This window comes from Myotis myotis, unplaced genomic scaffold (assembly GCF_014108235.1).
Source record: "Myotis myotis isolate mMyoMyo1 unplaced genomic scaffold, mMyoMyo1.p scaffold_m19_p_11, whole genome shotgun sequence".
NCBI lineage: Eukaryota > Metazoa > Chordata > Mammalia > Chiroptera > Vespertilionidae > Myotis > Myotis myotis.
This window is the reverse complement of record NW_023416315.1, coordinates 46,999,766-47,016,377: the sequence shown is the minus strand read 5'-3', so window position 1 is coordinate 47,016,377 and position 16,612 is coordinate 46,999,766. Positions and strand designations below refer to the sequence as shown.

General features: G+C 37.9%; 1 protein-coding gene across 3 annotated transcripts in view; it reads right to left on the bottom strand.

Annotated features, from left to right (window-relative positions):
• Nucleotides 1-16,612, bottom strand: part of SEMA3C (semaphorin 3C) — a 168,661-nt gene that overhangs the window by 39,977 nt on the left and 112,072 nt on the right. For all 3 annotated transcript variants that reach the window (XM_036328351.1, XM_036328349.1, XM_036328350.1), the window contains one exon: nt 13,779-14,001. In XM_036328351.1, the coding sequence (XP_036184244.1) occupies nt 13,779-14,001 (223 nt within the window). The remainder of the gene's footprint in view (nt 1-13,778; nt 14,002-16,612) is intronic.

Sequence of the window (16,612 nt, the reverse complement as noted above, 5' to 3'; positions counted from 1 at the left end):
AACACATCAGGCAAGAAGGGAATGGAATGAAATATACAAAGTCATGCAAAGGAAGGGTCTGAATCCAAGAATACTATACCCAGCGAGGCTATCAATCAAAATTGAGGGTCAAATCAGGAGCTTCACAGACAAAAACGGTCTACGGGAGTTTATTACAACCAAACCAGCAATGCAAGAAATGCTAAAGAGTCTGCTGTAAATAGAAAAAAACAGGAAACAAAGAAGGAATGCAGCGGTAAAGAACAAAAATGGCGACTAACAAGTTTCTATCAATAATAACTTTAAATGTAAATGGATTAAATTCCCTAGTCAAAAGGCATAGGGTAAATGAGTGGATAAGAAAACATGACCCATATATCTGCTGTCTACAGGAAACCCACCTCAGAAAAAAAGACGCACACAGACTGATGGTGAAGGGATGGAAAAAGGTTTTTTAGGCCAATGGAAGTGAAAAAAAAAGCCGGGGTAGCAATACTTATATCTGACAAATTAGATCTCAAAGTGAAGATAAAAACATAAAAAGAGATCAAGAAGGCCACTTCATAATACTAAAGGGAGCAGTCCAACAAGAAGAAATAACTCTGGTAAATATATATGCACCCAATATAGGAGCACCCAAATACGTAAGAAATCTTCTGGAGGAGATCAAGGGAGAGATTGACAGCAATACAATCATAGTAGGGGACCTTAACACCCCATTATCTCCACTGGACAAATCCTCTAAACAGAAACTCAGCAAAGAAACATCAATCCTAAATGACTCACTAGATCAGATGGAATTAATTGACATCTTCAGAACATTTCACCCCAAAGCCACAGAATATACATTCTCCTCGGGTGCACATTTGTCATCTTCAAAGATAGACCATATATTGGGTCACAGACAAAGTCTCTTCAAATTCAAGAAAATTGAAATCATATCAAGCATCTTCTCAGACCACAAAGGCATAAAACTGGAAATCAACTACAACAAAAACAATCCAAAAAAATCAAACACATGGAGACTAAATAGCATGCTATTAAACAACGACTGGGTTACCAGTGAGATCAAAGAAGAAATAAAAAACATCATGGCAACAAATGACAATGAAAACACAACAATCCAAAACCTATGGGACACAGCAAAAGCAGTCTTGAGAGGGAAGTTCATAGCTCTACAAGCCTACTGCAAGAAACAAAAAACAATGAGAATAAATGACCTAACTCTACAACTCGAAGAGTTAGAAAGAGAGCAACAAAAAAGGCCCACTGTAAGTAGAAGGAAGGAAATAACAAAGATCAGAGCAGAGATAAACGACATAGAGACCAAAAAAACAATACAAAAGATCAACAAAACCAAGAGCTGGTTCTTTGAAAGGATAAACAAGACTGATACACCTCTAGCCAGGCTCACCAAGAAACAAAGAGAGAGGACCCAAATAAACAAAATCAGAAATGAAAGAGGAGAAATAACAACAGACCCCATAGAAATACAAAGGATTGTTAGAAAATACTATGAACAACTCTACTCCAACACACTAGACAACCTGGAGGAAATGGACATATTCCTAGATAAATACAACCTTCCAAAACTTAACCAGGAAGAATCTAAAAATCTCAATAGGCCAATAACTATGGAGGAAATCGAAGCAGTAATCAAAAAGCTTCCAGCAAACAAAAGCCCGGGGCCAGATGGCTTCACAGGGGAGTTTTACCAAACATTCAAGGAAGACCTAAAATCTATCCTCCTCAGACTCTGTCGAAAGATCCAAGAGGAAGGAACACTTCCCAGCTCATTCTATGAAGCCAACATCACCCTAATCCCAAAACCAGATAAAGACAATACAATGAAAGAGAATTATAGGCCAATATCCCTCATGAACATAGATGCCAAAATCCTCAACAAAATCCTAGCAAATCGGATCCAGCAGTACATCAAAAAGATCATACACCATGACCAAGTAGGATTTATCCCAGGGATGCAAGGATAGTACAATATCCGCAAATCAATAAACGTGATACATCACATAAACAAATTGAGAGAAAAAAACCACATAGTCATATCAATTGATGCGGAAAAAGCATTTGACAAAATCCAACACCCTTTCTTGATAAAAACTCTCAGCAAGATAGGAATTGAGGGATCATACCTCAACATAATAAAAGCCATATATGACAAACCCACAGCCAACATCATAATCAATGGGCAAAAACTAAAACCATTCCCCCTAAAAACAGGAACAAGACAGGGATGCCCCCTCTCACCACTCCTGTTCAACATAGTACTGGAAGTACTAGCCATTGCGATCAGACACGAAGAAGAAATAAAAGGCATCCAGATTGGAAAAGAAGAAGTAAAACTGTCCTTATTTGCAGATGACATGATACTGTACATACAGAACCCTAAAGACTCCATCAAAAAATTATTAGACTTAATAAATGAATTCAGCAATGTAGCAGGATACAAAATTAATGCTAAGAAATCCATGGCATTTCTTTACACCAATAGTGAACTTACAGAAAGTGAAACTACAGAAGCAATCCCATTTACCATTGCACCAAAAAAATTAAAATACCTAGGAATAAACTTAACTAAGGAGGTAAAAGACTTATATGCTGAAAACTACAGGACACTGAAAAAAGAGATAGAGGAAGACATAAACAGATGGAAGACTATACCGTGTTCATGGATTGGTAGAATCAACATCATCAAAATGTCCATACTACCCAAAGCAATTTATAGATTCAATGCAATCCCCATTAAATTACCAACGGCATATTTCACAAATCTAGAACGAACGTTCCAAAAATTCATCTGGACTAAAAAAAGACCCCGAATAGCTGCAGCAATCCTGAGAAAGAACAAAGTAGGTGGGATCTCAATACCAGATATCAAACTGTATTACAAAGCCACTGTTCTTAAAACAGCTTGGTACTGGCACAAGAACAGACATATAGATCAATGGAATAGAACAGAGACCCCAGAAATCGACCCAAACCACTATGCCCAATTAATATTCGACAAAGGAGGCAAGAGCATACAATGGAGTCAAGACAGTCTTTTCAATAAATGGTGTTGGGAAAATTGGACAGATACATGTAAAAGGATGAAACTAGATCACCAACTCACACCATACACAAAAATAAACTCAAAATGGATAAAAGACTTAAATGTAAGACGGGAAACCATAAAAATACTAGAGGAATCCACAGGCAGCGAAATCGCAAACATATGCCGAAGAAATTTCTTCTCTGATAATGAGAAGGGCAATGGAAACTAAAGAGAAAATAAACAAATGGGACTACATCAAAATAAAAAGCTTTTGCACACAGCAAAGGAAACCATCAACAAAACAACAAGAAGACCCACTACATGGGAGAACATATTTGCCAATGATACCACTGATAAGGGTTTAATTTCCAACATTTATAGGGACCTCATGAACCTTAACAAAAGGAAGATAAACAATCCAATAAAAAAATGGGCAACGGACCTAGATAGACACTTTTCGAAAGAGGACATACAGAAGGCCGAAAGACATATGAAAACCTGCTCAAAGTCACTAATTACACAAGAGATGCAAATCAAAACGACAATGCAGTATCATCTCACACCTGTCAGAATGGCTATCATCAACAAATCAACAAACAACAAGTGTTGGAGAGGATGTGGAGAAAAAGGAACCCTTCTGCACTGCTGGTGGGAATGCAGACTGGTGCAGCCACTTTGAGAACAGTATGGAGCTACCTCAGAAGACTAAAAATGGAACTCCCATTTGACCCAGTGATCCCACTACTAGGAATATATCCCAAGAAACCAGAAACGCCAATCAGAAAGGATATATGCACCCCTATGTTCAGAGCAGCACAATTCACCATAGCTAAGATTTGGAAACAGCCTAAGTGCCCATCAGCAGATGAGTGGATTAGAAAACTGTGGTACATCTACACGATGGAATACTATGCTGCGGTAAAAAAAAAGGAACTCTTGCCTTTTGCAACAGCATGGATGGAACTGGAGAGCATTATGCTAAGTGAAATAAGCCAGTCAGAGAAAGATAAATACCACATGATCTCACTCATTTGTGGATTATAGAGAACAACATAGACTGATGAAAAGGGACAGACCCAAAGACTGAGAAACAGCGATCAGGCTATCAATCCCCAGAGGGAAAGTAGGGGAGGGCGGGGGTAAGGGGAAGAGATCAACCGAAGGACTTGTATGCATGTATATAAGCCAAACCAATGGACATGGACAACAGGGGGATGGGAGCATGAGTTTGTGTGTGGGGGGGAGGTTGGGGATTAATGGGGGGGGATGTGGACACATTTGTAATACCTTAACTAATAATAAAAACAAAACAAAAACAAAAACAAACAAACAAAAAAACTGTGGTACATCTACACAATGGAATACTATGCCGTTATAAAAAAGGAACTTTTACCATTTGCAACAGCATGGATGGAACTGGAGAGCATTATGCAAAGCAAAATAAGCCAGTTGGAGAAAGATAAATATCACATGACCTCACTCATATGTGGGATATAATGATCAACATAATCTGATGAACAATAATAGATCCAGAGACAAATGGCAGGGGATGGGGGTGGTTAGAGTGCAACCAAAGGACTTGTATGCATGCGTATTAGCATAACCAATGGACACAGACTCTGGGGTGGTGGGGGCTTGCCTGGGGTGGGAATGGCTGGATTGGGAGTCAATTGGGGAAAAAGAAGACATATGTAAAACTTTATACAATAAAAAAATAAAAACTAACTAAATAAAATAAAATGCATATGGGCAGGTGCTGACCAACTATATTACGATGACTCCTAATGAGTCATACCTTGTATAACTTCTCCCCTTGAGCCAAGCTACAGTATGTGACTTGCTACTAATAAACAGAATAATGCAAAGGTAATGATGGTATGTCAGTCCAATAATTATGCTACATTATATGCGAGCTGTTTTAGCAGATTGAAGAGAGAGACTCTGTCAGCAATGAAGAAGCAAACAACCATGTTTTGAATGACCAATGAAGAGATCCATGTGGGAGGGAACTGCGGGTGGTGTCTAGGAGCTAAGGGCCTCATTTCTGCATCAGTGAGCAACTGAATTTTCCCCCAAACCATCGGAGTTTGGAAGAGGATCTTGAACTCCAGAAAGGGATGCAGGCTGGCCTACAGTTTCATGGCAGCCTTGTGAGACTCTGAGCAGAGAGGACAGCTACGCATTCGTGTACAGAAACGGAGATAATATGTGTGTTTAGTTTTAAGGCCCTAATTTTGTGGTGATTTATTATGTAGCAATAGAAAACCACTGCACATGTGTGACCTTTCCTGGGCGCTCCAGATCCTTATGTTATAGAGCTGAACAAACTACTCTCTGTGAGGACCCAACAATGCTCTTGCCTCACATTGGCTTTTGGCTAGTTATCTTACTCTTTCAAGTCTGTGCTCAACTATAACCTTGTCCATGAGGCAAACCCTGAGCACATATTTCCCTTCACCAGCTCTCATGTTTTTAAATAGCACTTATGATGTTCAAGTGTTTATATAATTTGCTTATTTACTGTGGTCATTTTCTCTTCCAGGAGAATGCAGATCTTAGTCTGGTTCATTGATGTATCCTACGCACCTGTCAGAGTGCCTGCCACATAATAATTGTTGGGTAATATTTACTGACCTGAACTGAATTGCTTATTCCACATGAGCTCCTTAAAAGAATGTGCTGCTGATATTATTCTTTACATATCATAAGCCTTGGCATGTAATAGGCTCAATAAAATTCTAATGAGTGAATAAATAGCATCTCTGTGATATAGTACTATGTTATTCTGTACTGGTTGACAAACAGCTATAGAGCATAACATATTATATTTTCGCATTAATCAGTAAGGGCTTTGCCAGAATTTTAAAACCAGAATTTATTAATCTCTATTTTAGAAATTTTTAAAGAGAAGCATCTAAATTGTTTCATTCTAGTCTTTCAATTAAGCTAGAATTCAAAGCCTAGTTGTATTAGTTTTCTATTGCAGCTAAAACAAATTACCACCATTTTTGTGTCTTAAAACAACATAACTTTTTTATTTAGAGTTCCGTAGATTTGAAGTCTAACATGGGTCTCAATGAGCTAAAATCAAGGTGTAGGGTAGAATGCATTCATTTTTGGATATTCTAAGGAGAATCCACTTCCTTGCATTTTCCAGCTTCTAGAGACCAAATTCCTTGGCACTGGTCTCCTTCCTCTGTCTTCTAGGTCAGCAGTCATATCTGAGTACATCTCCCTCTGATGATAGCCGGGAAAAGCTCTCTGCCCATGCAATTAGGCAGGGCATACCCAGACCATTCAGAAAATCTCCTCATCTCAATGTCTGTAACATTAATCATACCTGCAAAGTCTCTTTTGCCATGTAAAGTGTTGCGGATCAGGATGGAGAGAACTTCGAGGGCTACTATTCTGCCTACCATATTAGTGGAAGGACAAATAAGCATACAACTAAGTTAAGTAAAACATATATGATTCACAGATTCACTTCAGAAATTCAGTTTCAAATATTTTTGTTCCAATTTACACTTCATATTCAACAATAAAACATTTCTCTCCTTTAAACAAATATTTATTTTTGTGTTCTACAATTTGAACTTTTCCCAGTTCATTAGAAAGATTTTTTAAAAATGGCTTTCCACAAAAACTACCACAACAACTGACAGCTAGCTATAGACTTCCTTTGGGTAGTTTTATATAGAAAGCCTGGCCTGGTTGACTGGTAGCTATGAATTCTTCTCCTAGGGTTAAAGGTCACCAGGTATGCCTCAGGGAAACGTAGCAGCACATGAAGAACAGGACATATTGTGGTTATTTCTTCTTTACAAATGTCTTTAGGCTACAAATTTTCTTAAAATCATATAAGGGTTAAGGGTTAAATGAAGGCAACATGCAGGGATGATGTTTGACTGCAGTTGTTTTCTAGTCATGTAAGAAAATATCAGCCATCAATAGCAAATGAGCCAGTGTTACAGAGCAAATCATGTTTCTCTTCCTGCTGACAGACATTATCTCATTGTTTGATATTCTGAAATCCTCCATATATGCCAATTGATTATGCAGAATCCATTTAAATTAAGGAAACAGGAGCATGTCAAAGAGATTCATATGTATTTGGTGAGTGGGGAAGACATTTTGAACACAAATATAAAAAATTTGAAATGTGCCAAGATTTAGTGTTACATAAAAATTAAGGTGAAGTCCTACCCCATTTTTGTATCCTCATCTCTCCCCCCAAATTTTACCTCCCTCATTCCTAACTAAATACATGTTAAATAACATTAAAATATATCATATTCAAAGGTTAAATTCTTGCATAGCTAATTCACACACAAATCTAGTCTGTCCCAAGGGTTTTTGTCACCTTATAAAATGCATCTTGTTCACATATTAAGACTTGGTGTTAACTTGTAGGTGGGTGAAATTGAGTGATATGACTCAAAGAAAGCAATGCCAATGCTAATGTTGAATGTCAATATAGCAGCAATATCATCTTGACAATATATGGATGAAACTTTTAATTCATAGTAAAATGAGAAAAATATGAGATTATCTTAACTTCATAAAAGTGAAGTTAAATGATAATGTAAAGTGATGATGGTAAATGAGGTAGTAACGTGGAAAAGTAATGTTCCAGATGTGAAATCTGACAGCAAGAATGTATATTCTGATTGTATTTTACACTAAATATCTATGTGATCTTAACTTATCTGTGCTTCTGCGCAAACACAGTGAAGGATAAGTGCAACTCATTCACTCATTTATTCAAATAATATCTATTGAGTAGCAACTTTGAGTGATGCTCTGTTCTAGGGACTGAGCATATAGCTATGAATAAATTACAGAGATATCATTGCCCTCCATAGAGCCTACATTTTTGCAATTCCTCATAGGTTAGTTACAATGGGGTAGATGTGATTCAATGACATATCTGGCAAAAGGTAAGCACTATAAAGAAATTTAATTAGCATCATTATAACCCTATATAATAAAGAGCTAATATGCTAATTAGACCAAGCAGCAGAACAACCATCCAGATGACCTTCCAGATGAAGCCAGGGCTGCGAGGGCTGAAAAGGGCTGCGAGGGCCGAGCCCCTTGCATGAATTTCCTGCATTGGGCCTCTAGTAGTAATACAATAAAATAGTAATAAATTTAGAAACCTAACAAATTACACTTATTTGCATAAGTAGAATATTAAATAAATAAATGGTTAATTCAAGCAAGCTAGCAACACTAAAATTTATATGATCATTATATCAGACATTATGTGGTGTTTAAAAGGACATATTTCTGAACAGTAGCTTAAAGGAAAACAATTCTTTTTGAAATAATTTTTTTCAGCAATAAGTCATCATTATTTATTTATTTAATATATTTTTATTGATTTCAGAAAGAAAGGGAGAGAGAAACATCAATGATGAGAATCATTGATTGGCTGCTTCCTGCACACCCCCTACTGGGGATCTAGCCCAGAACATGGTCATGTGCTCTGGCTGGGAATCAAACTGTGACCTCCTGGTTTATAGGTCGATGCTTAAACACTCAGCCACACTAGCTAGGCAGTCATATATTTATTTTTAATAAATTATATTTTAAAGGTAAAATTTAAATGAGAACATTTGTCTCTGAATTAGCAATTAATGTATGGGCTATCTTCTTTTTTTTTTCTTTTCATATTGCCCTTTTTGCTTCTCTTCTACATGATCAAGCAGTCATCACACCATGATTTATGACCTTTCTTCTGACAATTCAACCATCATTCTACTCTGTTCCATTAATATTTCCTACTGTGAATATCCCTGTAGAATCCTTGGCAAATGCTCAGATGTTTCCAGATTCTGCTTTGGAAAGCAGTGAACCACAATGGTATTAAAAGCCAGTGACTTACAAAGGGATTTGTTCTTTACTCCTAAGAGAAGGGGAAGTCTAGACATTATCCTTAGAGTGACATTCATTTACAGCTTCCCACTCACAATAGTATAAACTGAAATGCACTGCTCCAGCTATTAAACTTTACATGGGATATTTTTGAGAGTTCTTTAAAAATCAAAACGCCTCGCTTAGCAGTTCAATAAGTGTGCCATTTCAAGAGATGTGACTGACAAATTAGTTAGTTCCTATGAAGGTGGTTACCTTGTAATGCTGCAGGCAAACACATTTGGTCTTTAGTCACATTTGTGGCACACACTCCACATTTTCAAAGGACGTACTACAGCCAACATTCCAACTTGGTACTCACCCAGATAAACAGAAGCTAACAAGAAGTATGAAACCATATACCGTACTATATAAGAATTTTGGCAGAACACCACATGTATCCTTATATGAAAAAAGCATCATGACAGTAAATCATCCTAAAGCTCTGACATCCATTCATAAGAATACTCTCATTCTTTCATCAGAAACCACATGTCATTCTGATTCATGTACAGTACTAAAAATATAAATTTGACAGAATGTGTCTGAACCTGACCCAGGCACTTAAATGTTTTCATAACTCCAGAAGCAAAGGAAAAACAAAAAGAAATGCCTTCACTATGCTGCACGGTCAGCTTTGAACAGATGCCCTGGATGTGAGCGGAAAGTGGCAAAGTTAAAATAGAAACGCTAATCCTATGGGAGCCCCTGTCTACTGTTTTCAGCCCTTCCTAAAGATTAAAAAATAAATAAATAAAAGGAGCAAGAAGCACAAATATACCCACAGTCTAAATACCAATACCCCCAAAAAAAGCAAAAAAAAAAAAAAAAAAAAAAAAAAAAAAAAAAGCCACAGAACATCACAAATACTACTAAAGGATAAAATAAATCACTGATTCTAAAATACTTTTTTTCAAGCTGTGATCTTTTTTAGAGGGTAGTAGTGATAACTGGATGAAAGAAGGTGAAGAGATTAATCAAATAACATATATGCATAGCCCATGAACACAGACAACAGTGTGGTGAAGGCCAGGGGGTGGGGTGGGGGTGAGGAACCTCTGTAATAGTGTCAACAATTAAAAACATGCTTTAACAATAAAAAATAAAAATATTAAAGACGAGAAGACAAAGTTCCTCCCTCCCTCCCTCCTTTCTTTCTTTCCTTCCTTCCTTCCTTCCTTCCTTCCTTCCTTCCTTCCTTCCTTCCTTCCCACCTTTTTCCCTTTCTTCTTACCTTCCTGATATTTTATTTATCTACTAGATGCCCAGTGCATGAAATTTGTGCACTTGGGGCATGGGTTTCTCAGCTTGTGCTGAACCCTCTCTTAGTCCGGGAGCCCTTTGGGGATGTCCGACTGATGGCTTAGGCCCACTCCCTGCCATCAGTTGGACATCCTTAGCACTGCAGTGGAGGCAGGAGAAGCTCCTGCCACTGCTGCTGCGTTCGCCAGCTGTGGGCCCGGTTTCTGGCTGAGAGGCATTCCCCCTGTGGGAGTACACTGGCCAACAGGGGGCAGCTCCTACATTGAGCGTCAGCCCCCTGGTGGTTCAGTCAATTTTCATATTAGCCTTTTATTATATAGGATGTATTTATATCTCTATCTTGGTATCTGGCAGCACACAAAATATAATGAGATAGTCCCATGAGAATAGAAGGCCAGATTATCAGCCTCTCAAACTCCGCCGAAGTAGTACATTGTAATGGGCTAATTGTAACAGTTACTAGGCATTGAGCCCACAGAGCTACCATGGAGTTTCTGTGGGCTCCTCCAAGTGCACAAATTTCATGCACTGGGCCTCTAGTTTATTTATATAACAGCTGAAGGGCTCTTCTGTACGTGAGGATTTGGAGATATCCAAGAAATATTATATCCTACCTAAGACATTTAGATATACAAACGAAAGAAATCCTAGGAATAGTGACTTATGCTTCCCTCAAGTTCCAGTTTAGAAAAGTATTTAATTTACTTTTAGCAAACGAGTACTGAGAATTCTCCTTTAAAGAAATTTTACCAGCAATTCAAGAACTACTTGGGCAGAAAACAGTTTATACCAACATATTGGTTGTTAAAATTTCAGGTGAATTGAAAGCGCTGTTTTTAAGTCGTAGTGTTGTCTGGTATGACCATGAGAATAAGGCTCAGTGATTAAGTGAGTTACTATCTCTTCAGATAGATACTGTTGGGAGAAACATTTCCTATTAGAACACTCTTCACGAGACTTGTGTGGCTTTGTAAGCGATCATTAGGAAGTTTCCCACTAAAATTAAAAACATATTCCTAAGTACTATTTTTCAAAATGACACAAATGTAAAAAGTATATGTAAAGATGCCAGATACTGGTGTGGTAAGAAAAGCCAAAGAACTTGTGTAAAAGCATGTTTCTTACTGCCTTTTATCTGAATAAACACTGCTGCACAGTTTATAAGGACTTGGAAATTCCATTCATGAAATTTACATATTTCATATAGAGTTACACGAAAAAACAGCCTGGTTATAACATCAGAGTCCACATTAAGACAGGTTTCAATGAGACATTAAGGGAGAGGTTGACTCTAAAATTACCACTTCACTTCAGGAAAAAATAAATATTTTTTAAAGCAAACTCCACATTGAATGATCTGAGCCAAGGCTAAAAGCAACTCTTTGTCGTCATTAACTTAGAGGCTACATCTTAGAAGAACACAGGATATGTGAAAATGGTATTAGCTTTTGAGGTCAGTTACGGATTTATTTGATTACATGAGCAGTAGCGATGGACAGTTATGATTTTCAATTCATCTTGACAAATATTTATTGGGCTTACCAGGTACTGCGGAATGACAGATAGAAAATATATGTCAAGGATAAATAGAACCTTGAGAGGAATGTGCAACAAGAACACAAATATGGAAGACTAGATTAAGCATTGGATAGAGGGTTTTAGAAGTGAATGAACTGAGATTGAAGTATGGTGTCTAAAATGTTAATGGATCGTACAATTTGTGTTTATCTAACAGTAAGTTGTAAATGCAAATAATGAGCTCAGAAAATTTCAATGACTAGAGATACACATTTGGGATTACAGGTTATCAGAACCAAATGAATGAATAAGATGGCCTAAGAATATGTAAAAAGAAGACCATGGAAAGAACCTCCCGGAATGCCCACACTCATGGGCAGGAGACATGCAGGCTAATGAAGGCGATTGAGAAGGAGCTTCCAGAGAAAAGAGGACTTTTGTAACTTGTGACTGAACCAAGTAAAGAGAGATTCTCCAATGCCAAGTGATGCAAAGAGGAGACGGAGGCATTTTAATGATAAAGGCCACTGGATTTTCTTGCCTTGGGAGCATGGAAGACCTTGGCAAAACCAGCGGTACAGCAGAGGTAGCAGTGGGTGAAGGTTAGGTCTAGTTTTATATCCTAGCATAAGCTTTCAAAGCCAAGAATTAGGTGGAGAATAAAATGTAAGAAAAATGAGTTAGAATATAATTGATAAAGAATGGTCTTGACAATGTCAGGAGGGGATGAAATTAAAAGCAGAGTGGGAATCGGTTAGTCTGGGAGGAAGGAGTAAGCTACGAAGGACAAGTGAAAACATAGATATGGCCACGTGTGGGAGAGGATGCCCAACAGTGCATGTCAGAAGCTTCTCAACCTCAGACCAGTATAAGCTGTAATTATAGGAGAGTGAAAGATTCACAGCTGAGGTTTTAAATATAATAATAAACAGGGGTACAATAGGAACTTTATAAGAAAAGCAGACTTCGAAAATTATATTTAGCCACAAAATAGTATTCACATCTTACATTGACTGAAGTTGGAGTGCAATTTCTTCCTTAGCTCGGAATACCTATTCCACCACTACCTATCTTATAATGATGTTTACAGACAACTTTTATTGTATACCCATTTCTTAAACTAGTAGAGAAACAACCTAATTTCATGGACTAGTTCTAATATTGCAATAAGACAAGTAAATAGATTTCATCAATGCCTACATAGTAGTCAGGAATGTTACATAAATATTAAGATATTGTTAATTACTGCCTTACAGGCAAACTAGTTTCTTTAAAAAAATTGTTTTATTTTGAGTAGTGGTTCTCAAACTTTAGAGTGCATGAGATTTACCTGGAGGGCTTATTAAAACACAGATGGATGGGTCTCCTCTCTAGAATTCCTGGGTTGGAGCCTGAGAATTTGCATTTCTAACAAATTCTTGGGTGATACTGATTTTGCTCCTCTGGTCTGAAGATCACATTTTGAGAACCACTGCTATAAGGCTAGCCATTCAACAACATGTAGGTCTATAAGCTGGAGTATTTTCATTCAAATTGTCTATTGAAGTAAACTGACAAACTAGAATTCATGAATATATTAAAACAGTACCATCAATACTTTTAAAAAATATCAGTATTTGGCTCATTAAGTTCACTTTCAAATGTTATCTGGAACAGAACATATCTATCATTATCATTGCAAAATGGATCCATGTATTAATAAAAATGTCACAAAATTTGCTTTAGTTGGGAAACCACTCACCCAGGCTTAAAATGTCTTCCTCTCTTCATTCGGGTCATTATCATTACCTTTCACTGTAATATGTGCCAGGAACTATTCTAGGTGCCATATATATATATTAATCCATTTACACACAACCCTATAAAGCAGTTTATTTTACTTCATCAACTCCAATTTACAGATGTGGAAACTGAGGCATAAAGACATTAACTATCTCACTGATGGTCAGACAGAAATAAACACTGGGGACTTTTTGGTTTCAGTAGCATAGTCCTTACTATTAGACTCGTTTTCTACACACTGAAGTATAATTTGAGCTCAACTACTTACCTGTTCCAAGAAACAGGACATGGTATCTGCCATCAGCAGCATTCACTCGATCCACAGCTATCTTTGTGTACTTGTAGTCAGCGCCTATCCGGACGATCAAGGGCCTTTTGTGGATCGGGTAGATGGAATTGTACATGAGAGGGTGGTTCCGAATGAAAGTGACAACATCATCTGGGAACTCCTTGGTGGTTCGCATGTTGGGTGTAAATGCTCCTCCTGGGCACTAAAAAATATTTTTTAAAAACCAAGTTAATAAAATACTTACTTAGTTTCAGTAATGATTAAAAGTCCTCAACTTTTCAAAATATTTAGCTCAAGTTGTTTTAAGTGTATCTGCTGCCCACTGAGGAGTACACACCACAACCATATATAGTACTATATAGTACTATCTGTAAAAAATGAATATACAAGGTGTACAATTTGATTATTTGAATGAGGCTAAGTCCACTCATTCTATCCTTTTTCTTTTCTGAGAGGAGCTGACACCACTGCGTATATAACTTTTCACCTTCTTCATCCGTTACTTTTCTATTTCTTATTCTGTGCCAGATAGAGTATTGTTAGAAAAAAACATCATGTGGATATAATCAAATGCTGTTACTGGCTAAAATAAATTAGACTATCATTATCAAATTCAATCAGAACTCTAATGTGCAGGAATTTTATTCCATCTGATCCCTTCTCCCAAAAGAGTGTCCTCTGAAATCGGGGCTTGGATTGGATGTGGTAAATTAAACCTGACAATTCCCCTCTGAAACCACTGAAAAAGCCCCAGTGACTTCTATTAATCTTAGAATAAAATCCCAACAGCCTAGCACAGCCTGCAAGCCCCCGTGTGCCTGGCCCGCATCTACCACTCCCATCCCAGTTCTCGCTCTTCTGGAGCCCCAGGCATCTGCCCTCCAGCACCTTGGCACTTGTTATTCCCTATCTGAAACACTCCACGCAAGTCCATGATTTTCTCTGTTACCTCATTCAGTTCTCAGTTGAAAAGTGTCTTCCTTCAAGGTGATGACACATATAAAAATAGCTCCCCTTCTCCATTTCCACTATCTCCTTAGCCTGCTTTATTTTGCTTCAGAGTCCTATTTGCCTAACGGTACATGATATTAGCTGTGCACATATATAAATTTTAGAGAGGAAGGGAGAGAGAAACATCATTGTGAGAAAGAAACATCGATCAGTTGCCTCTTGTACACACCCTGACTGGGGATGGAACCCACAACCTGGGCGTGTGCCCTGACTGTGAATCGAACCTGTGACCCTTTGGTGTACAGGAGGACGCTCGAACTGAGCCACATCGGCCAGGACAGCTGCTTGGATTTTTATTGTCTGTTTCTCTCTCTGGAATGTAAGCTGTATATTCTGTTCATTGTTTCACCCTTGGACCTATGACAAATAGTACATATTTGACAAAGAGTAGTGAATTACTCTATTACATCTGGCATCTAATTTTGGTGCAGGGGCTGTAAGAAACAGGGACCTCTATTCTGGCTAAGAGGGGGAAGATGCAGAGAATCAGGTTCAAAGGGGCAGACAGAAAGCCAAAATGAGTTCTGAAAAAGGACTGCTGGGCGGCTTCAGCAGTTCTGGGCAGGGAGCACGACGAGGGCTTCTGAGGAGAAAGAAGATTCCATTTATAGGGCACCCGAGGCCAAACTCAAGGGTAGCCTGGGAGCTGCTGTAACCTACTCACGAATAGAATCTGAGTGTTAAATGATATGAGGAAAGCTGCTGGGTATAATTTTAATTTGTCCTCAGCTAAGGATCTGTTTATTGATTTTGGAGAGAGAGAGAGAGAGAGAGAGAGGGAGAAAGAGAGAGAGAGAGAGAGAGAGAGAGAGAGAGAGAGAGAGAGAGAGAGAGAGAGAGAGATTGGAGAGAAACATTGATCAGTTGCCTCTGGTTTGCATTCCTACTGGGAATCAAACCCAAAACCTTTTTGGTGCACGGGACCCTGCTTCAACCAAATAAGCCACCCAGCCAGGGCAGTTACAATCATTTAACACAAACAGACATTATTTGTCTAACCCTATTAAACACTTGTCAATATCTCTACTTTCTGGAAAACACACACACACACACACACAAAACATATTTTGTCATATTTTTCTTGAAAAGAAGACTACCGTTCTGGTTTTCATTTATCTTTTTTAAAGAGGTACAAGAAAAAAAAGGAAGCAATGCAGCAAGCTTCCTGACCATAACAGTGGGCACAGCATCTGTGGTAAACAGTAACAAACTGGAAAGTTACACCTTATCCAAAGGTGGCAATGAACATTCATTTCCAGCTGATTGCTTCTATGCAGGAATATAAGCCAAGGGTGGCCAGATTTCAACAGAAGATAGAAATGTGGAATTTTATGTGAAATCTTCCAAAATTTTAATGTTGACTCAATGAAAAACACACACACACAATTTTAGGGATCAAATAAAACATGGCAACCTCTGAGTTAGTCCTTGCAACAGCTATCCAATAATGTTGGTGCCTCTGGGCCAGTAGCACCAGACAGACCAACATCTGCAAGTAAGTCTCAGCAAATAACTAATGCGGCCATATTCATTTAGACTGAGTGATGCTGAATGCGATTTTTAGGCTAACTTTGACCAGTTAACATTACTAGAACTTTTTACAGGGCCAGTCAATATAGTTCTCTTTTTTGTAGAAAGGCACAAGGAGCAATTAAATGACTTTAGTAAGGAGAGATAATGAGAAAAGTCATAAAACTAAGCCTCTTATTCGTTATCCCATTAACTAGACTTTCATCTGGGGTTCATATGTTTTTCTTCTGCAAAAAGAGGCATTATATTTAAATATGAATATTTATAAATTG